General features: G+C 41.7%; 2 protein-coding genes and 1 non-coding gene across 3 annotated transcripts; 1 reads left to right on the top strand and 2 right to left on the bottom strand.

Annotated features, from left to right (window-relative positions):
• Positions 1–261: 261 nt before the first annotated feature.
• On the bottom strand, positions 262–5,906 carry LOC145447616 (uncharacterized). Its single transcript, XM_080325855.1, has 4 exons — positions 5,389–5,906; positions 4,308–4,670; positions 3,683–3,859; positions 262–1,131 (listed from the first exon to the last, which is right to left on the bottom strand). Exons 1-4 carry the CDS (start codon positions 5,522–5,524, stop codon positions 848–850), a joined length of 960 nt encoding a protein of 319 aa, XP_080181981.1. The 5' UTR covers positions 5,525–5,906; the 3' UTR covers positions 262–847.
• Positions 5,907–7,390: 1,484 nt separating this feature from the next.
• On the top strand, positions 7,391–22,820 carry LOC145448603 (uncharacterized). Its single transcript, XM_080327018.1, has 24 exons — positions 7,391–7,664; positions 8,530–8,662; positions 9,264–9,439; positions 13,498–13,551; positions 14,501–14,554; positions 14,615–14,722; positions 14,829–14,882; positions 15,095–15,163; positions 15,247–15,294; positions 15,599–15,643; positions 16,111–16,164; positions 16,716–16,769; positions 17,520–17,573; positions 17,635–17,706; positions 19,695–19,730; positions 19,787–19,831; positions 20,413–20,445; positions 20,502–20,648; positions 20,789–20,856; positions 20,924–21,105; positions 21,230–21,307; positions 21,364–21,536; positions 21,603–22,161; positions 22,617–22,820. Exons 1-24 carry the CDS (start codon positions 7,596–7,598, stop codon positions 22,631–22,633), a joined length of 2,382 nt encoding a protein of 793 aa, XP_080183144.1. The 5' UTR covers positions 7,391–7,595; the 3' UTR covers positions 22,634–22,820.
• Positions 9,952–10,023, bottom strand: Trnah-gug (transfer RNA histidin (anticodon GUG)). The gene has a single exon. It is a non-coding gene; the product is annotated as a tRNA-His (tRNA).
• Positions 22,821–23,036: the final 216 nt, after the last annotated feature.

Genomic DNA, 23,036 nt, shown 5'->3' with positions numbered 1-23,036 from the left:
GATATTTCAACTTTGACATAGTAAATTCTGATGTGACGTCATAATGACTGATACTCGAATACTCGACTAGACTCAAAGCGTAATACGTGATTCAGAATCGAATCACTCAGGTACTCGATTTCGGTCTTTCTATCAGACAACAGTTGAAAGAGAATTCCAAAAAAGCCAGATGACTGAGAACGGAATCTGATTGCGGTTCTTAGATTCTTCAAGCCTATCTACCTGACGCATCCTGTTTATTTGAATACTATATACACAGGCTGGTTTATCGTACGTGTATTTCAGCACACAGCTATAAATATGCATAAGCGATGTATCCCTATGATCGAAAAGTAAAAAATCGATCAGACTACGAAGCTTCGTTATAGCACTATTTGAAATCAACACAGTGAGAAAAATCTCAAATAATTGATAATACTCTTGGAGGTACAGAACTTCAGTATACAATTGAATAACACTGCTCTACAAATTAGAAATAATGCGTCAGGCACTTTGATGAATGATTCCGAATCTGAGATTAGAATTGCTCTATCACGTCAGATTTTTTGGCTGTGAATTTTTTGAAATTTCATAAATCGTATTCACCAGTGTAATATATTCTTATTGAAATAAAATAAACCCCAATATTTTCGGCTCAAAAAGAATTCTTTATATCAACAATCGTATCACCAAATATGACGACTGTTAATATACAATGTTCTTTTCAATACTCTGCTTGTTGCTGACGATAAGCCCGAACCAATGTCGATATAACTGTCAATATGAATATAATATTCAATTGTATACTGGAAATCACAAATGAAAGCTAACCAAATAGTGGGAACTGAAGAGTTCACTCTACTACGCTTTAATCCTCTGGTTCCGGCGTGTGATTGCGTGATTTTTCCTTGTCGCTGCGTTTGAGTCGGAAAAAGAATACCATAACACAGCAGCTCACAACCATGATCACGTTGGTTGCGACTGTGACCGCTATAATTTGGTTTATTTCTTCGTCACTGAAATTCGATGCTGTAGTTGTTGTTGTGGTAACGTTTGCCGCGCCAGCTAGCGTCGTTACTACATCCGCAGCAGATCCGTTGAATGGAGTTGTTGCTTGAGCTTCATCTTCATTATTCTCGGCACATATTGTGTCTGGAAAAGAATTAATTCGTGATTTCTTCATTGTCTTTGACGCATGACTAGCGACTGACCGATTATATCGGTTTGCCGATAATATCGAGTCGATATCACACTGTGTAAGAAACATTGGTGTCGGTCATTGAAGGTAAAAACTAGATCGACAACGGTAATTCTAGGATTACCATATTTGGGGATCCGGAAAGGAGTGCTCTTTTTAAAAATCATAAATGTTAGTTTACCAAAATTCGAAACAGCTTGTTTTGAAATATTTACAATAAATCTTGTTGTGTTGACTTAAAAAAGAAAAAGAAAGGTCATGACTTTGACTCGACTCCCGAATTACCCGTTTTTTACGTTGCTTTAGTGGTGTTGACTAAAACAAAAGCTCATCACCAGGATTCGAACTCGTGAATGGCCAGCTCGATCGTCCGCATTACCTATTTCGTGACATTTATGCTGATTTTCAGTTGACCCTGTCCATTAGCCTAGCTGTAAAAGCTGTAAAAGGACACGAATTGTCACAAAGGAGGAATTTTAGGCGATCTCGGAGGACATTGTCAATTTCCTGAAAATGGAGGACAAATCCTCCTAAAGGAAGACATATGGTAACCTATGTAATACACTCCTAGAGAAAAGAGTGTTTATTCACACCCTAGAAGTGGTACACGATGACAAAACCTAACTCAGAATTATGTAGCGGTCACAAATCCTACTTTCCTACATAATTTGGATTAAGATATTGTGCTTGATTTATACCGTGAGGTAAGTCTGAAGTAGGTTCTGGTTTGGTGTACCGGAGGTGTATATCCACACCTGTATATCACGGGTGGTGCACGGGTGCGAATACACACACTTTTCTCAAAGCAATTACTACTGAGACCCGAAATATTACATAGGCTATTAATTTAGCGATTTAGCTCTCTCATCGCACCGTCTCTGCGTTGTTTATTGATGAACAATTTATGATGTAATCTGGTTCCTTGATATACTCGAGTTGAAATTGGTATTGTTTTGATGATGGATATTCGTCTGGACTCTGGTTCATGAGCATCATGATGGGTAGTAGGCCTATACTCTTAAAGAATGTTACAATCACCATCACCACGACGACACCAATGGATGTGGGTTCGAACCCCAGTTCAAACTTTTATATGTCGGAGGTTTATCAGGTCTCCTCACCGCTAACGTCACTGCGATTGCAGTGTATGAAAAGCCCAGAGTGAAGGTGAGCCGAGCCAGTTAAGACGAAGATTCGGGCGCATGAAAAACTAGGGAGACCGATGATGAAAGACCGTCCGGAAGGAGACATAAAGCAAAGACAAAGAATACTACGCATGTTACTGTCGTGGCGCACGTGACCTTAATAAGCGAAAAGCGCCACTGTCGTGCCAATAAAACACACAGACAAAAACCGCGGCTGGCTTGAACAGATCGATACAAGGAGAGCGGAGTTAAAAGACGAAAATCGGGTTTTCAACTCAGCGTGGGACCATAAATTTGCTTTTGCAGCGATATATGGAAAACCGATGTGTCGTATGTGTCGAAGAGTTGTCGCAATTGCGAGCTTTTATCGAGAACCACCCAAAATAATACCGACTTGACAAAGCTAACTTCTGTAACTATTGATGGGGCTCCAGCCATGGTAAGATAGGAAAAAGGGTTGATTGGTTTGCTCAAAAAGGATCCCGAAACGCCAGAGTTCTTCTCATATCGATGTATTTTGCATGAGAGCTAAAATATACAATGGCCTCGGTGACGAAAACAGTTACCGTAATTATGTCCTTGCTCACACAATTAAACTGAGGGATCCGTGCTGAAAGGGTTTGAAGGTGCATATAGCACGTTGGCAATGCATGCAATGCACGCTCCATGAACTTGCTACCATAGCAGTAAGCATATTTTAGGAGAAAAATCTGCGTGATTTACTTGGGCCACTGATAGATAACATATTCACACAAAAACAGCAACTACGAATCTGTGGACGCTGTCCATTAATGCTTTAGAATACGTTAAAATGTGTATTAAACGCCCGTATACGACTGATAGATACAGTGAATATAATAGTAGCTTACAAATACGAGTAATAATGTTCTGCGGCCCGCAGCACTTTTGGTTGTGAAAATGCGGCCCGCTATACATCAGAAGTTGAGAACCCTGGTGTAGGGAATCAGAGAACTATAATCTCTGACTGCTAGACTCCGAATAACGATCTATGTTTTATCTTACAGGCAAAGTGGTCACAGAAGTCACCGTTCGTTTTCAAGTCGAAGTGGACGTAAAGTCATAAATTTCTACTGCAGTACAAGTAGAAGTGGCGATTTTAGAGTAGCAGAGCAGTAGGAAATATTCTAGGCCTAGTTTTTCCACAAAAAAGAACTGAAAACAGTTGAAGCAGCAGTGAAATATTTAACAATTGAGTTAGTCTACTACAGGTGCTGATGCAGTATGAATATATTAATAAATTGCATAATTGTATACTAAAGTTCTGTACTTTCAAGTTTCTCGTTATCAAACATATTTGAAATTACCAGTAGTCCACCTGGCACACCTTACACACCCTTACCGCAATCGACAGCTGTCGTGTTCCATTCACCGTTGACTTCGCACGCGGCGCGGGTCGTTGAATTTTCGTTCGAACATGACGAGCACGTTACGTCAACCCCTTCCATATAACCGAAGGACTCCTGGGACGTTTGGGTTGAAATTGTAAAGTTTTGCAGAACGTCGGCCTTTGTACAGTCTGCAAGATCATATCATTTTTATCTCACCGCAGACGATCAGCATCAGTTTAATAATAATTTCATTATTTCAAGGCACCACAAGACTGCGTTACTATGAAAAGATAGGAAGATGTCGAAACGACTTAGAGTAGTCTTTGAAATCAGACACCCACCGGGGCCTAGGTGATGTAAATACGAGACATTCACAATGGATGGGAAGAGTGGATAACATAAAACGTTTATAAGCGAGGAAAATGAAGGACGCATGTGTCGATCATAGGCGAGATCGAGGTTCGATAATCTTGAAGGCTGGCTAGAATTCTAGTAATACAGGTTGGATTCACAAAAGTAGAAATCCTTCATTACTGAGCAGTGACCACCCATGCCGATTATGTATGCCGCAAAAAACATCGTTAACAACAAATATCATGTTAGCTACGAGGCAATAAAACACGAATAACATCATACTTCGATACCGTGACTCTTTCACGAAATCGTTCGTTCCGTTATTGTATCGCACCGACAAAACCTTCGTTTCACTGGGTATACCGCTTAGCCTGGTGCTTAAGCTGACTTGGTCGTTGCCCGCCACACATTCCCTTGAAATAGCGACTGTGCTTTCGATGGTCGTGCATTCACAAGAAGCACAGTTCTCCCCGAGCGTCAACACCGAATCGTAGAGAATGTTTGTGTCGCCAGATACCGTGAAGAGGCGAGTCCCGTTCGTAGAACACGAAGATGTAACCACCACTGTAATAGTCGGAAAGTTGGGCGCCCAATAAGTGATCCCATCGTTAGCTTCGCTGTTTCCAATGAATTGTATGGTTGTGTCTAAAAACAATTAATGTATTTTACCAATGTACGCACGCAGACAGATGCAACAAAATACAGTATCTTTAAATTTCAAGAGACTCTAAAACGTACCGAAATTCAATATACAATTGTATGATACAATCATATTGAAATATACCCGAGTACTTTCAGTATATTCGTCATCAACAAATACGGAATCGAGAAGAACATTTTGTAGCGACACTATTTGGTAACAAGATTTTTGATAAGCAAACAATGTTCTTTTATCATTTCTTAATTGCAAATGATTGGCCTTGACGAGTTTGTTTCAGTATTAATCAGTTACACTTCTCGCAATCTGTTATTATTCATTACCATATAGCCACTTCCGACCCGAAAGAGCAAACATGTCGCAACCATAGTAAATACTAAATTATTTGTTATCGACATAGATATTGGCACGTAAACCTCGCTCCTGCAAGCGACCGAAATTCGTAATTACTGTTGCTTTAATGCTTTCATTTCATGGTATGGTACTATATGGTAATTTTAGAGTAAGCCTATTCTGAGTAAGCCTCTGGTTGCTGAATTTAATACTGTACTGACTTACAGCACGACCCACGTTCACTCTAGGCTCTTGTAAGCTATAGGATCGGATCTCCAACGCTCAAGTACGCATCTGAGTTTATCATGCATGGTGGTGGTTCATTCATAACTGATTCGAAAGTTTTTTTAGTTGCTGCCATTCGAAACTTACCTGCTCCAACTGCTTCGAACAAGAAAATTCCGATTACTGCTACGCGCACCTCCATGTTCGCTAAATATTTCTGCGAGTTTGAGCTGCAACGGCACGGCGTATCCCGTGCGACGAAATATTCGTCACGTCGTGACATTTACATCACCTTCTTACATTGACATCAAGCGATGCGTTCAGTTACAGAAACATATTTCCGATGGGTTCAGTCGCTTATATTGGTGCCGCGTTATCCGAGAGGATAGGCAAATCGTGATTCTGAGTTCAATACTCTCAACTCTTTGGTATTCACAATATGAAAGATTTTCAACTGACTTATATATTCATATTGAAATTAATCCGAATATTTTCGACTGACACTGGCCAGGGGTGATCGTCAGCGACTAGCAGATAATTGAGAAGAACATTGTATATCAACAATCGTATCACCAAATATAAAGTCATCGACATGAAATAATCGAAGCGAACAGATGACTTCATAAGCTCAACGTACTATTTTAGATTTTACACGAACTCATTCTGATGTCACAAACTAGATTTGCGTGCCTTGGAGTCAACTTTTGTCATTGTTGATATAAATAAATTAGAGTTGCTGACGATTACTTTTCACAAGTGTCAGCCGGAAATATTCTGGTTTATTTGAATTGAACATATTATTCAACTGTATATTGAAGAACTCCAACAACGTAACGTAACGAATTGACTTTTTGTGTTCTGAAACGTCCTAGTGCATGATAGGCATGGCCGCGATGGTTGGAGGGTTTTGCAACTTTCATTCGATCTTATTTCAGGCTAATGCTAAATTCTCACAGTGCAGTATTGTTATTGTGGCATTATTATTTTCGAAGTGGCACTTTAAACCGGCTAGTGCTTGGTGCACCACGACCTAGAAGTAGTCAATTGCAGTAATTAGCATTCAAATATATATACCTATTAGTGAATATAACTAATGCAACGGACGATATAGGATCGAGTAATGCGCACACATATTAATATATTAAATATAAGAAATTAAACCGGAATCTAACATGCTCTGTGTACCAAGGATTTGCGATTCAATTGATATTCAAAACGAACTTTGAGAAATGATGCACGGGCATATGTGCAATGTGTCAAATGTCCACACACTGGGGGGCGCAAACCAACATTGCATGAAGAAACCCACTTCGCCCGGCATGAATTACTATGAAGTACATGTATAACACTAAATATATATTCGTCTGCAACCTGCATGAATGAACAATCGCTGATGTGGAACCATCTGCCTCATATAATACAGGAAACTACATGCACTGAACATTGTAAACAATATCGTCTATCGCCCCTAGCATAGGCAAGGCACACACACACACTCTCAGATGCACACAAGATTCATTTTGTTAATAATGACGTACGAATGACAAATATGAAACGGGTTAACTAGAAAACACTCTGTCAGTAATAAATTTTCTGGTCATATTCCTGTCATAACATCACGTAGTCATTACCATCAACCTGCGAGTTGCACTTGGTATCGTGATTATAACCGATGCCTGCGGACTCAAAGTGTCCAGGTGTGAAAAGGTTCTGTTACAGCTACTAATGGATCCAATATTTTCACTGCGACGTGTGAATTACTGTGAAAAGCTGTCGTCGGCGGATGAATTTATTGTTTTCAGTATATTTAGCTGTTGATGAAGACTTGCTGTGTTGGGAAACTGTCATTACTCGCAAACATTTCTATTTAAGGCGAGTATCCGCAATGTTAGTGCAGTTGACTGTCAAGCGTTTGCTGGATGGTAATCAAAAATGAAACCGTTGCAAGTTTAGAGATACAGTCGATAAGGCGAAATGATGATTTGCCGTTGGGAGAGGCCGGCCACAGTACTTTCATTAGTGTGCCTTGAAGTCGACTTTTAACAAAATACGCCAACCTAGCTTGTGCCAACATAGGAATTCCTGTACCATATAGAAGTAGTACATTGAGTCTAAGGCTAAGCGATCTCTATGCACGATGCTTCGAAATTTCACGCCGGCTACGTAATGTTTGGTGATACTATTGTTGATATACGGTAACCTTTCCAATTCTCAACTATAGTTGCTGATGATTACCCCTGGCGAGTGTCAGCTGAAAATGTTCGAATTTATTTCGATATGAATATACTATTTAATTGTATATTCAAATTCTGTACCGTCAATAAGCTCTTCATATATTTTATTTAGGATCTAAAATGGGATTTAGACACATTTTGCTGTGTGTTGTTTTATTGTTTCGTAGAGGACTGCAGCAAGAACGCCAGGTAGGTTGATTTGCTTAGGATCCGGGTTTTATTCGGTATTTCGTTGCCTAATATACAAACTAAGTTACCGGTGTACCTTTCATCTTCGACTAATTTCTTGCAGCAATAATGATTTCTCCAAGTACGAAACAGTTTGCCGAGAGCGAGTGCCACTCTTCTGTTCAAAAGTTACGTTGGATTTTTCGCCACGTAAACAATGTACATTGACTGCTACCTAGACTTTTTGGTATATTGTATAAAAATACTCTTTGATCTACGCACATAGAAGTACTCATTTGTATTGAATTAGAAGTAGAAGGAACTTACTCAATTTCCACACCCGTACAAGTAGAAGTAACGATTTCTAAGTAAATAAGAAGGTAAGTATTCTAAGCTTAAAAGAGAGAGAATGAGAGAGAGAGAGGGGGGGAGAGAGAGATGATATTCATTTTCGCCTGAACCATCGAGCTGTCTTGACGACGGAGATGTTGAGCTGAGAAGCTGATCGCCTAAAAGTATAGCCCGGATACCAGTTTGGTCTCACTCAGCCGGGGATCGAAACCACGACCTACAATCAAGAAGCCGGACGCATCACCCTCACACTATCTCGCTCTCTCAACCACTTGAGTAGGCGAAGTAGGCAAAACTTACTTGAAGTTGTTCAAAAAAGTAGCGGTACTTCGTTAATGTCCACCTCTTCTTACGCCAATATATTTCCTAAATAACATGATTGTTTTTCTGCCCTACACGTCTGTTTTTGTACCGGACGCCCTGGCCACATTCCAATACGTAGGCTATATATATATCCTGACATGAGACGTGGACTACTAGTAGCCAACAATCCTGCAGGATTATGATTCCAATCACCGCAAACTTTCGGTTCTAGAAGTCAATTACATCGTATGGTGCCGGGATCGACAATGCGAACCGAGTACGTCGGCACGATTACGGACGTTTGGGGCGTCCATCTGAAAACTTAGTCGGGAATTTACGCTCAGACACCAGCGGATTAGCAGCAGGTGATGGCAAATTATGCGGGATAGGGCTGCGGTTCGAGCACTCGAATCTGAATCAAGTATAATTATAATGATTCGATACGTTTGTAAATTTCTCAAAGAAAATTATAGTATCAATAGTGTTCTCCGCTAGGAAGCCTAGAAGCCTAGATTGGTCGTTACGCAGCATACGAAACGTGTAGCATAGAGACACGCCCGCTCTGGAAATAGCAAACCTGTGAACTGTTAAGCCGTGATCAACCTGCAGCATTGTCACAATCTGCGATGAAATATGCATCGTTGAAACATGATCAAAATATCGTAAATGTGATGTAGAACAGGCAGTATACTAGTTGTGATAGCGTAAAAGGACATTATTTCAACTTTCCTCGTCTTTCATACGTTTACGATGCCATAATGAGTAAATACTCGAATGCTCAATTGGAACCCAAGCCTGATGCTCGATTCACAATCGAATCGCTCAGGCACTTGATTTTGGCCCCAGACCCAATACTAAAACCAAAAGCAAAAGGATGTGGTGTAACCCACCTCTGAATCAAGAGTGAATGACAGTGCATCAGCACTAGGCTTGCGTTGTGCAAGATTTTCAGTTTCAAATATACAGGACGTGATCTGGAAGCGAATCAAAAAGCGTACGCGAGGGGCGGGAATCTTAGGAGCGCCAACTACCGGTCTTATCGGCCTGTGGATGAATCGGTAGGAGCCTTGAGAGAAGAGGACCGGTTGTTATCCTCTCCCGATGAGAACGCGTGTAAATGTGAAGCTCTTCCAGGGCCGAAGGTTGGTATCAAAACTTGAATTGTCACTAAGGCTAGGCACAGCGATTCCAGTTCTGAAAGCGATACGATTTTTTTCAAATACTGAAACTATACTACCCTCTCCAGTACGACTTATATTTCAACGAGAATCATAGTCTCGATCCCATTTATCCCAACGTGGAATTCTTAAATGCTTGATTAGTCGTATCACTTCGGCCAAAACATATAGTACGTAGCTATGCATGTTACATTTCTCTGAATGAGGTCCTGATCAACTCACATCATTGTCACAAAGTGCCATGAAATAGGTATGGTCGGTTGAACCAAATCGACTGCATGCGGCGTACGGGTGGCATTACTTTCGATGTGGTCGCATAAACGGTACATATTTGTAGTCCCACCATAATTCACTCTCGTAGGATGTCATAGAGTGCGATACCCGAATACTCGTTTCGAAATAAAAAGAGTCTGCCGCACAATTTAGCCCAATGGCTCACTATTGTCAACAATTGAGATAACGAGCAACCAAAAATGTGCTGTGACCAGGATTCGAACCTGGGTTATCACGGCCACAACGTGAGGTACTAACCACTATACGATCACAGCGCAGCGCGATGAGCTAGCTCACCGTCGGAGATTACTTCACTTCTCTCGTATCATATCGGTGCAGTCTTGTCGATAGCAATCGAATGGCGGGCATTGAGGTGTGAATAGTGAACAGTTTTACTGTTTGTCGACGCGTAATTAATATCAGTTTTGAAATATCAATACGACAATTGGTCGTGGCTTATGTAAGAAGTCTATTTTGACAAGCATAACTTGGTTTGGACCATTGAGCTGTGGCCCTGTACCTGAGGGCCATTTGCAATGCTCACAAGGCTGCCGCGAGATGTAGGAACTAGCAAGCAGACTAGCACTATGATGATCTTGACTGGTGACGTTGATGTGGTTTATGGCTGGTGAGACACTGACGCTTTTGCTTCTGTTTCACGCATAATATAATAATAGTAATGAGCCACGGGAAAAGACTAGAATCAAAAGAGATGCATTGTTACATTTGACTGTGCTTCGATGTGATTGTTTGGAACGATGTCGATTTTGAAGGGGTACTCGCGCCCTGACAAGAGTAACACTTGATAATCAATGACAGTCAACACTCGACAGCAACAGTCGCTTCCAAAAGCGGTTTGAGTAATATTCAGTAGGCCTACGAGTCACCGGCAATGAGCAATAATAACGCCTTAACTCACTTTAACTATTCCTATCTCAATTTCGAACGCCTACCGTATGAGCTCCCAATAAAGATATACAACAATGAATGCGTTGCAATTTAATATCCCCTTTAAATCCGGAAAAATGGTAAATTTTTCCAAAGTTTGTGGTCATTTTTCTGGCTCAAGTCCCGAAATACCCGTCAGAAAGTTACTTGAGCGCTGATTTCGTATATCTCAGTAGTCCAATTTCCACGTACATTTAACTGAAATTTAGACGAAAGAGGACAAATTCCCAAAAAAAGAGACATTTAGGCGTCCTCCGAGGACCCTTTTTAAAAAAAGAGGACAAATCCTCTTAAAAGAGGACGCATCGTAACCATACTTTAAACCAGTGACAGGCGGTGAGATTCGTAGTTGGTGAGGCACTGACCCCTTCAGAGTTACATTTACAAGTATATACACCCAAAAATTTAGCCGATTCAGTTGGCGTCTTGTGTATTATGGCATTATTACTCTTGAGACGCACGCTACGTAACAAGCTACCACATATCTCCAATTGAAGATGGGTATGGATGGAAAATAGCCTACATAACGGCACATCATTAAGGGAATGCATTTGCTCTGAACTACCTGTTGGCCGTTGCAGCTCCACGCTTCATACCACACCGTCTGTTTGAGAAGTCAATAACGTATCGTTTCACTACGATGCGATCGTCGGATTGTTAAACAACAATCAGTGAGGCAAATTCGTATGTGCTTAACCTGGTTATTGAATCTCGGCGCCGACTAAGTTCAAATTCCTCGGCGATTTGGAGGGGTGCTATGAAATTATTGATATCTGGATTTTTGGAATCAGTGCTCGATTAATGCTCGTAAATATAGATTCTCAGTTGTTTATGATGAATTGCGCTATTATAGTTGAGGCTCGTCTCTTTACTGTCTCCAAATACTACCTGCCAACTTCTTTAATTTTATTTATTTATTTTGGGGGAAGGAGTAAACAGTAGGTTTTATCGATAGTAGAAGTTTAAAATGGCTTTAAAAGCAAATAAACTCTTAGCGAAAAAAGTATGTATTCACACCTGAAAGGCGCTACACGAAATCAGAACCAGGGCCGTAACTGCCGCACACTAAACCCCCCCAATTGGGGGGGGGGCAAGCTCGAAGAGGGCACAAAATTATTTCGTGAATTAGCATAAATTATAGAGTATTCTTTGAAAATTTGTGGAACTTTTTCAAAAATTTTTCGCGCTGGGCGCGATTTCCAGTTTCCAAATATCTTAAGTATTGGGTACTCTACCCCAAAGAAAAAATACGCAACATTTATAGAAATGGGCATATCGGCGTTGGCCATTAACGCGCCACGACGCACCAAGACATAAAGTTTTAGGCCATGTAATATGCGACTCCAAGAAGTGTGCCAGAACGATCGGCGGCGAGAAAACCTTGGCCGAACGGGACTGCCCTTATAATGACCGAAAACTTCGTTATATATAGGCCTACAGAGTACAGAATACACATAGGTTTAATTGACTGGCGCCGAATGCTCCTGTCTTGGCAATCTGAACCTCACAAGACAAATACCATCCCGCAGGGAAAAATTATATGGCAGTGAAGAAATACCAATTTGAAATCATGTGAACTTATAGTTTAGTACGTTTGGGCGATTCTATATTTTTTGATATAACAGATAGGAGGTCACGAAATAACATCAAGTAACGAAGTCATACCAACGGGTCTGCCCGCCCGAATATGCTTAATTATTATTTACGGACTCTACAGTTTTGAAGACACCTTACTCAGCTAACCAGGTAAATATGAGTAGATAGGACAATAAATTCATAACAATATATATGCAATTACCGACCTTATTGACCGATTTATCATGACTTATCAAAATTTTTCGCGCATCGCGCTGGCTCACGAAACGGTACCACTATAATTTCGTGGTAAAAGCGAACAACGTGATTGGGGACGGTTTATCACCTTATGGAAGCCCATGACTCAAGTTTTTTTGGGGGGTGGGGCCTGACGAAGTGCTGTTTCGTTCCTGGCAACGGGTATACACCCGGAGATGTTTAATTATTATTGAGGGTTCCTACCTTTTCAAACACACCTCACTCAGCTCTACCGGTAAATCCGATTTCGTGAGCAGAGGGAGGGTAAAAACTAATAGCAAAATATATGCATTCCCGATCATATTGACCGATTCAGTCATCGAATTATAAAAATTCTTGCGCTTCGCGCATTTAGGCGAGAAAAGCTGTCACACTGAATGGACAGCCAATGTAGAGGACAAGTATCGGAAAACAGAGCACAGGCTACGGGGGTCTGGGGGGCGAAGCCCCCCAGAAGTTAGGTTTATCACCTTATGGGGGGCCCAAGACGAACGTTTTTTGGGGGGCCTGACGAAGTGCTGTTATGTTCCTGATCAGAACCTAACTCCGAATTGTGTTGCAGTCATAAATCCTACGTCCCTACGTTCAAGCGTCATTTCGATTGAATTGTTGTGAATGATTTATGCCGTGGTGTAATTCTAGGGTATGTTATGGCTATGTGTACCACGGGTGCACTGTACAGCGAGATTATTGGCCGGAATTTACGTGTCAGGGGGTATGAAGGTTAAAACACAGCCTTATAAAAATCGAAGTCATCTTGAAGCTGAATTTGAATTTGTGTTGAGGTTTATGACGTGATGAAACGTTTGGCGACAGTCTGATAACGTGGTTACCCTGGTAGCTTTTAGGAACAGTACAAATTATATAGAATAGCGAACGTGCGAAAACTTGCAAAGTCTCAATCGACCCACTGTTTAGTATGAGATCACTTTCCCTCGCACTTTTCCAATCGACGTTCTTTCGTACAGGGAGAAAAGGGCAACGCGGGTCCGATTGGTTATTCTGGACCCAAAGGAGATCGGGTAAGTTGTATGGATTTACGGATTTCGGCATTATAGAATATTCTCAGCGCCGCAATATCACGTCTGCTAGAATAATCGCTCTATGCCACAAACAGCGAATTCTGATATTATCATCTGTTATTAATTGGGCTGGGCACAATGATTGAGTACTCGAATCTTAACCGAGTATTGATCTAAATTAATCGAGTCGAATAGTGAGAGATGATTATTCCGAGTACTGAAAGACACGCTCATTACAACTAAGAGTAAAATAATTTCCGAAACACAGCTTCGATGGTATTTTCCACTGTAGAAACCTTGAGACCTCGATTGGTCGTACCGCATACGAAACGCAGTGCAATGCTACATGGGTTAGTGTAAATGGCAGAACTGCCGTCGTGATCAACCCGTAGCATTGTCACAAATCGCAATGAAATAGGAATGGTTGATAAATACCGAAATATGTGGTGTGGATATAGCATAGTATTCTCTGTGTTCGCATAGAATAGGGTTACCATACGTCCTCCTTTAGGAGGAGTTGTACTCCCTTTTCAAGAAATGTCCGCCCTTCGCCCAAATGTCTTCATTTTGACAATTTGTCCTCATCTTTTGCTTAAAATGGCCAAAAAATACCAAGAAAACGTTAAATTTCGGCGTAACAGATGGACGATGGGTTACGCGGGAGTCAAATCTGAAAAAATTACCTTTTTTCGTCAACGCCACAGAACTATAGGTAACAAGTGGGTAATTCGGGACTTGACCTAGAGTGACGACCTTTTTTTTGGATAAAAGTGTCTTCCTTTCCGAATTCCAAAATATGGTAATCATGGTACAGATGATAGGCTGTATTTGAACTGAACACGTCTATCATACTGTTGTGACGTTATAATGAGTGATAATCGAATCGACTCGAAGCAAAGCAAAAGACTCGATTTTGCCGAGTCATCGTTATGAAAATACTGTTATCCAGGGTCCGCCGGGTCAGCGTGGATACAAGGGTCATTGGGGTTACGACGGGGCAAAGGTATAGGTATTGCATTGAAACTCATAACAGCCACATTACCAGCGATGTCATGTCGTTAAGGGCGATCCCGGAGTACCTGGACGCACTGGTCTACCCGGACTCACTGGTGATGTGGGACTTCCGGGCATGAGGGGTGAGAAAGGAGACCGGGGTTACCCAGGACCTAAGGTATGGCGGTATTTCGTTACTGACCACCTCAATATTGGCTAATGGCTACTACAGTAGTGTTTATGAAGCAAGCATACACTGACGAATTCGTATGATATTTTTCCAGGGCCATATTGGAGCGTCTGGTTGGAAAGGCCATTCTGGCGAAAAGGGAGATAAAGTATGAACGTTTGATTTGATATCTACAGCCCAGAGTTCCAACGTCTATTTCTAATGCTTCAACTGAGTAATCATCACATTTCACTAATTTTCTAACGTCATGTCCAAGAATACGAGATCACCTGAATTGCTTGTTACGTATACAGGTCGTTAGCTCTATGGTTTTACCAGAACAGCCATCGCATACATACAAACTAAATCCAATGCATATAGGGAGAGCCTTGTCCGGGGATTGATCTCACAGAAGTAAAAGACGGACAAAAAGGAGCTAAAGGAGACGAGGTACGAATATTGTTGTATGAGCCCTTGTGGCCTATATGTTCTAAAACTTGTAATCAACCTTACAATTACGTATTCTTTTCAAGGGAATACCGGGACCTAGAGGGCTGCCTGGACCTCCTGGTAAAGCGCAGGTAAGTCATTCAGAACACAAATAGCATCATTACGGAACAAGCATGCACATAACTTCATTAAAATGCAACAAAAACTCCTCAATTTTTCTTCGATCTGTTTACCAAAGGGACGTTATACAATTAACTTACTTGTCATCATCTACGCACAGTTGAATGAAAATGGTAAGCATGTGTCGACGTTTTCCAGAGCGCAATGCGCATGCGCATACATTGTATTTATTACCGCCAATTCAAATTGCACGAAGTTCAGTATGCGGTATCTATACAAATAAGATGTTCCTATTGTTCACGTATGTATTCAAAGGGCTTTAAAGGTCATAAGGGAGACAGAGGATTGCCAGGACGAAAGGTGAGCCTTGTGTGGACGCATCTGTTCAGAAATGAAGGTCTATTCAACTCAATCACTTGTGTACTCCAACAAAGATGGTAGTGACACAATACAACAACAGCATACACGCTGCAGCACATAATCACTCAAGCATCTCACTGGCGCCAACCTATAGGGGGTGCACGAGGGCTGCTACACTTGTCCCTTATTGTTGTATCTGCTACGACCTGTAGCCCTAAGTAAGCAAAGCAATGATGCTGTGGATTTTCAATCCAAATTGATCCTTCAAAAGCATTTACGGAAACCGCATTACGAAAATTATACTACCACATTTGGTTATACGGTATCCGTCATGTTGTTACATCGCTAGATGGTTATGGTTAAGGTTTACGGAATCCAAGAATCAACAATGAAGCGATTCCAACACCTGGCTATTTAATATATGGTAATTGAAATGGGAAGTACACTTATTTTAGTTCACCTTTCAGGGAGACATTGGACCACCTGGTCGCCCGGGCCGTGATGGAGAGCCTGGAACTACGGTTTGTTTTTCGAACTGCCTTTTCGCGTACCGTCTAAAAGTGGTACATTCAACGCTCGCTTATTCGAAATTTCATGCTGGTGACGTCATATTTTGTGATACGAATGTTGATATACAATGTTCTTTCCAATTCTCTACTAGTTGCTGACGATTACCTCTAACGAGTGCCATCCGAAAATATTCGGGTTCATTTCAATATGAATATACGATTAAATTGTATATTGAAGTCATGTACCTCCAAGATGCTCCTCGACCTGCCTTTTATATACTTGAGACGAGCTCACGCACCCTGTGTACTTAATGGTGTTCACTGTGTGTTTAGTGATAGCTGATTACTAAAAACAGGTAACGACCTTCGCGAAACTCTCCCGCAGAATATAAACCACTGCTTTACTATGACAAGTTTGTCATACACTCCTGTTATATACCCTTCCGTACTGGTGTACCCCATACACACTCGTTAGAAAGCACTGAGGTAGCACACCGAAAGCTGATTGAAAGGAGATCCTACATGTTTAGAATACTCTCACATGAATCAAAGTTTATATTTAGGGATCGGTTGGACCACGGGGGTTACCCGGACCAGTTGGAACGAAAGGTCATAAGGTGAGAATTGGACTGTTGTAGTAAAATGAATATTAGGCCTGCACTCTCTACCAAGCTGTTATGAACTAATTCACTAATCGTGGTAGATGCTTTGCATTCCTGGTATAAACGAGGATTTTGAAATATGCAGTTTTCGAAGATGATCCAATAATATATTATCCCCAGATGTGATCAACGGTCATGATTATGCTTGCCACTCAAATAACATGTAGTCACGCCATAAATATCTACTCCATTAGAAGTGAAAGTAGTAATTTCAAAGACATATGTCATAACTGCTTCAAGTAGAAGTTGAAAATAAGGATGTGAAAAGCACCCATGGGTTGTAAACTACGTCCGAAATTGCAGAGTGCGTCTTCGCAAAATACCCAATCACAATACAATTAGATGCAATTTTCAAAAATATGTTGCTCAGTTGTCGTGACAATTTCACACTTAGAGCGATTCAAGCATATCCCCAAATTGCTTTAGCCTTAATAAAGTCTCAAGAGTAAAAGTAAGTATAGTCTAGTTCAGAAGACGCGGAATACAAAACCACTTGAGTAAATAGAACAAGTAACATAACCTACTGGAGTTTTAGGAGAAAATAGAAGTACTTCGTTACTGACCACCTCTCATTATGCCATTGCTATAGTCGTTCGGCTAATGTCGACTTGTACACATGAACATCATTGATTTATGGTAAAGAACGAACGCCTATAATAATTGCGCCATCCTACATTAGCTATTGACATCTCTTTTTCAATCCAGGGGGATCAAGGTCTCCGGGGACCGGAAGGGCGAGCTGGCGATCCGGGACTGCCTGTAATGAATGGTGCTTACTATTTTTGACTCTCTGCATATCTTAGTTTCTCATCTATTGAAGGGTTCCAAGGGCCATGCTGGTAAACCTGGATTTCAAGGATTGCCCGGGACGCAAGGACTTCCGGGACATAAGGTATATGAATATAATCGGGATTGTCATGACATAGTTGCGCGTTGTGCATCCATACTCGCAAAGCCACCGAGGAGGCTCCCTAATTGTCAGGATCTCTGTTTAAGCAATGGACTGTTGATTATGATCAAATTCGCGGCAGACCTGGAGCTGCTATCCAGCAGTAAGCCGTATTGCGTTTGAATTGCATTCAGGAGCAGGGTTGAAATTTGAAATGTAGTTGATATTGTCACACGAAGTACGCAAATTCACATCAACTGCCTTGGCACTTTATCTTAATTGCGCAAAGAAACTCTTTCTAGAACAGGGGCTGGCAACTTCTCCGGTCGGTCGGCGGGCAGGATATGTGAAATTGAAGTACTTGGCGAGCCGGATTACAGAATATATACATTTCGCGTAGTTATCTACCTATACAAAGGAATAAATCGTATTCATCGTATATATTCAAGTTTAAAGCATAGAGACCCAAAACAGTGTTTAATGAATTTATTAGCAATAGCTGTTGAAGTCAATCAGACGTCTGTGGTCGGTCAAAGTTGTCACCAAGCTCATTGAACTCTGGCGGCATGTCGTATGAAGAAACCCTTAGTAAAGACTGCACGTGGACATCAGCTATTTTGGAACGCGGCCTTGTCTTGTTATGTTCACGGTCAAAAACCAGAACCACAACAGAGCAAGTAGTTTCATGTCCATATTTCCCAGGTTGGCAAACTTGAATGCATTCTGTGACGCATAAAATTTGTCGATACTTTCAGAATAGAATTTCACTTTCAGGGTAAAAACTATCTGCGGGCCGGTCAAAATCCCTTCACGAGCCGGATCCAGCTCGCGGGCCGTGTGTTGCCCGTCCCTGTTTTAGAATATACATCCAGTTCTTCTTACCAATAAAGCTCATGCCCGAGAGACATTCTCCGAAAGCTACTCATGTAACTCTCTATTGCTATGGCATAGGACAGGGGTCGGTGGACCTGCTTCATGCGCGAGTCACATATCAAAAATCGTAGTTTTAAAAGAGCCACAACACAAAAATACGAATTTATTCCCTAACATTGAAATTCAGGCTATGGAATGAAGTTTATTATGTTGTGGTGATACTGTGCGTCTCCACCTGGGCTGCAAGGTGTTCATGCAGATATGGCGTCTTCATTGTGCGGAACAGTACCTTCAAGTGCCGCCGAGCAATTAATGAAGATTTCAGCTCAGTAACCTTAACTCCTCAAATCGGTCTTCGTTAAGTAACTGGTGGCAAAGTTTTGGTGTTTGATTTCGTACTGACGCTTTCAGTTACTGGCTTTGTAATCATGGAGCGAATCTTGACAGTTAAGGCACAGTGATTTACTTCCGTTATCACTGAATGCAAACTCTTCCTCCCATTCTGTTTCAAATTATATTTTACTCTTCATACTTTCTTGTCTTTGCAACTGTCGCTCAACGACATTTTCTCGGCCAAACTCAGCAGATTTAAAATGCACATTGCACATGAAAGAGCCGTATTCACCATTGTTAGCCCGGAAATGATCGTGACCTGCGTTGCCGTGATTAATTATCAAGTTCATTGGTGAACACTTATGATTTATCATTGATTGATGACCATATGGACCATACTCCATCGTTTTGCGTGAAACGTTTATGTGAACTCGACTCAACAGTTCAATTGCAAAAATATAACCATGGTAGTGCCACCTTCCCTTAAATTGTACGGGTGTTACGTAAACCATAACTAAAGAAACAACACGAAAACAATAAGGATATTGTACATACGTGGTAGAATGCGTCAATTTATAATCAGGTTGAACCTCTCTAGCCAAATTGTAAAACGCATGTGCATGTACATTGCATTGTGAAATCAATAAACAACTGCAATCAAAAGCTGAAAGAGCCTCAGTTTGCCCACCCTCACTATAGGACGCAGAACGAACACGTTTTAGGCTATTCGGAAGTGGCTAATCCTTTTTGTCCACCGATGAATTATCACCTAGCAATCTATACAGGGTTATCCGGGATCAAAAGGCAACAAAGGGGTGCCGGTAAGACCTTGCACGCTTGTCTTGTTTCGCAGATACTAATCACAATGTGTTCCCAGGGTGAAATCGGAAAGTTAGGACCGCCGGGCCCTCCCGGTCATAAGGTAGGTTTCTGCAACTTCGATGCTGGTTTTACCTAAGTCTATGATTGGATGTGCTACGGAGTTTCTTTTATAAAAATATGTAGGCCTAGATACCCCGAATAAAAAGCATAGTACCCTCGGTTGTTATCTGTCTAGCTATCAGAAGAGCTTGGCTACTATTCTCCAGAAACCAATAAGCCCGGAGTTATTGCCGATTAGATGAAAGGCAGGCACAATTAATACATCAAACGCGTTCAACCAACGCTAAGACAGGACTTAATACAACCACCATTACACACAAAGACAAGACAACTCAGTTACAATTTTAATGCACAGTACCATACGCATGACTTATTTTGTCAACCGGAGATCAAAGGTCACAGTAGGGTAGTTACACTTACGTCCAACACTAATTCTTGTTAAAAAGCCTCCATCATAATCAATGTCCACTCTAATTTTTCACGAGTCTGCGCGCACTCACCGACTCAGTGCGCGGTCCCTGGAACAATACAACAGTGCGCGGCGACTTTGTCAGCAGCGCGCGGCCGCGCAAGCGCGCAGCTTAGAGGGGACAGTGAGCATAATATTGTATTTCTTCACAGGGCTTTACAGGGCTTCCTGGCGTCAAGGGTAATGTGAGTATAGGACATTCAATTGGCTCATTTCTATGGTTTAACGAATCTGTTTGCAGCGGGGTCTCCCAGGATTAACTGGTATCGTCGGTCCACAAGGTCCAAAGGGTCATATGGGGTCCATGGGCCCCATAGGTGCTCCTGGCGTTAGAGGGGATAAAGGAGTAAAAGGTGAAAATGGTTCGCCTGGAATAAAAGGGGAGAGAGTAAGTGCTCATTTATTATTAAATAATGGTGACTGGTGACCTTCCAGTGTTTCTGCACTTTACAGTCAGTCCTATTATAGGTAGGGTCTTGTAAAGAGTTATTTAGACCTTTAAGAAATCAAGGTATGATATGCTTTCAGGGACCAGCAAGGGATTTAAAAGATATAATGGACGTGGTGAGAGAAGCCATCGAGGATATGATACCGAGGTAAGAAATTAACTACGTTAAACAATATGTAGTATATTTGTCATCATATTGGTATTATCCTTCATAGATACCTAGCAAATATTAGAGATGAGTGCAGACAGCTGGCAAAAAAGACAATCCCTGGCAAGGATGGTCGCCCTGGTCCTGAAGGACCTCCTGGTCCCCCTGGCTTACCTGGTCGACCAGGCATGGACGGACTGAGGGGCATGACTGGTCCACAAGGAAACCCGGGTCAAAGAGGTCAAGCAGGTCAGTTCCTAATTTACTTGGAATAGAAGGAACTTTCATCGTGCATAATAAAATCATTTGCGAGACTTGTGATAAGAAAGTGCATTGGCACATAGGTTAATATCTTTCGCAATCGAAATTTCAGGGATAAAGGGTGACAAAGGAGACCATGGAAGTGTTGGAACACCCATTCGTGGACCACCAGGACCTCCAGGACCTCGAGGTATGAATGAATGTAGACCAAAATGAAGCTTTACTATCCACCTTCAATGAATGCAGGCCCCGAAGGGAAACAAGGCCTAGTATTCAATGGTAAAGATGGCAAACTTGGACCACGTGGGTATTCGGGTCCCCCTGGAAAGCCAGGATTCCCAGGGCAGAGAGGTCTTCCCGGGGTTTGTGACGTTAGCCAGTGCCAGCGAAGGCCGGAAGAAGATATTGCACGACTTGTGGTATAATAAACGCGTTTCACATCTGTAATTTTCTGTAATTAAACCTGGCATTGTTTTACGATACAGGATAACGAAAAAGGTCCGCGAGTGCCTCCAACCAGAGGTGCTGCTGGCAACCTAAGAGAGGCTGAAAGAAAACGATTCCAAAACGGGGGCTTATATTCACCCCCGGACAATTTAAGTGCACGAAATCGCAAAGGGCCTGTGGAAATCGAACCAGGCAATCTAAGAGCAAGTGAGAGCAACAAAGGCCCTAGTGGTGGACCCGCTGATAATTTGCGAACGGGCAATGAGAAGGGTCCGACCGAGTCACGTCCTGACAACTTGCGGAATCCTGACAGTAAAGGACCAAGAAATTACGGAAATGAACCTGACCAATTGAGAGAGCGCTCTACCGGATTTTCCGAATCGCAAAAAGGTCCCATCAATCCACAGCCATTCGTTCCGAGATCAGATCCAGCCGCATTGCGCCAGCGGCCATACTATTCCCCGTATTCAGCCCGTCTTATGAATTCTAAATATTCAAGGTCAGATCCCACTGAATATAGATCTACAATCAACTCCGGATTGAGACAAGAATCCCTAAATAGAAGAATAGCGCCCGGTCAATTGCGACAGCCGAAAGGTGGGTGATGCAGAAGTGTTTCAAGCGACGCAGATTGATGCCGTACAGTACCGGGCACGCTGTACTGCTGAATATGTTCCTGATAAGACACATTTCATAAAAAATGGTTCTGAATGTAAGTTGTATCAATCGTGCTCAGGATCTAAAACATCCCACAAATGTCTTGCTGGGAATCGAATTGGGGTTACCTCTATATGTTATATTAGTTCTGGGATTAGGTATACAGCGAACTTGAAGATATGTATTTACTTTTCATTATATTATTATGAAACTTCACTTGATATTTCGATTATAACGTCACTGATATGATTCGCCAGTCTGATATTTGTTAGAAAAATATATTCACACCCCTGTGTACGTTTTCGCACATCGGGAGATGATGGGACATGCGATCATAGAGGAATCAATGATAGAATTTCTGTCCTATACCGCAACGAATATTTTTATGTTGACAGGTCCTCCTACAAACTAAAGATTCCTGATGAATTATTGCGGAAAGATGACGGACCTTGACACAGGTTTACATGCGCGCATCGAATGAATCTCGCTGCCTAGTGAGTGGACAAGCATCGCGTTTCAACCTGCACCAATGTTCTGATGACTGTTGAATTAAATGAACTTTTCTTCAAGCAATACAGTTTCATGATTTGAGCACACTGCGCGTTGACTGCATCCTTTTATGGTTAGTGGTCACTGTAGTCCAGGCCTACATACGACAGCACATGACAACGGTTATGGCTGAATTACTTTTCTTAATTCTTGGTCGGTGGCTGCATTGTGTTGATGCACCAGCACGATCATGCGTGACGATAATCTGGACAGGCTAAGCAATTATTTAACTCATGGTATACAGTGGTAGAGAACAGCTCCGTTGG

This window comes from Botryllus schlosseri, chromosome 10 (genome assembly GCF_051294905.1).
Source record: "Botryllus schlosseri isolate E-star chromosome 10, Bs_hap1, whole genome shotgun sequence".
Classification (NCBI taxonomy): domain Eukaryota; kingdom Metazoa; phylum Chordata; class Ascidiacea; order Stolidobranchia; family Styelidae; genus Botryllus; species Botryllus schlosseri.
The sequence above is the reverse complement of the archived record's forward strand: the minus strand, read 5'-3'. Positions and strand labels throughout refer to the sequence as shown.

Bases quoted from the DNA above. Each gene is read 5' to 3' on its own strand.
- LOC145447616 (XM_080325855.1), bottom strand. From the start codon at position 5,524: ATGTCACGACGTGACGAATATTTCGTCGCACGGGATACGCCGTGCCGT. The intron at 3,860-4,307 runs GTATGATGTTAT...ATGATCTTGCAG, and splicing joins GAAAGAGTCACGGTATCGAA to ACTGTACAAAGGCCGACGTT. The intron at 1,132-3,682 runs GTAAGGGTGTGT...ATTCTTTTCCAG, and splicing joins CACGACAGCTGTCGATTGCG to ACACAATATGTGCCGAGAAT.
- LOC145448603 (XM_080327018.1), top strand. From the start codon at position 7,596: ATGGGATTTAGACACATTTTGCTGTGTGTTGTTTTATTGTTTCGTAGA. The intron at 8,663-9,263 runs GTGATGGCAAAT...TCAAATATACAG, and splicing joins CACCAGCGGATTAGCAGCAG to GACGTGATCTGGAAGCGAAT. The intron at 19,731-19,786 runs GTAAGACCTTGC...ATGTGTTCCCAG, and splicing joins AAGGCAACAAAGGGGTGCCG to GGTGAAATCGGAAAGTTAGG.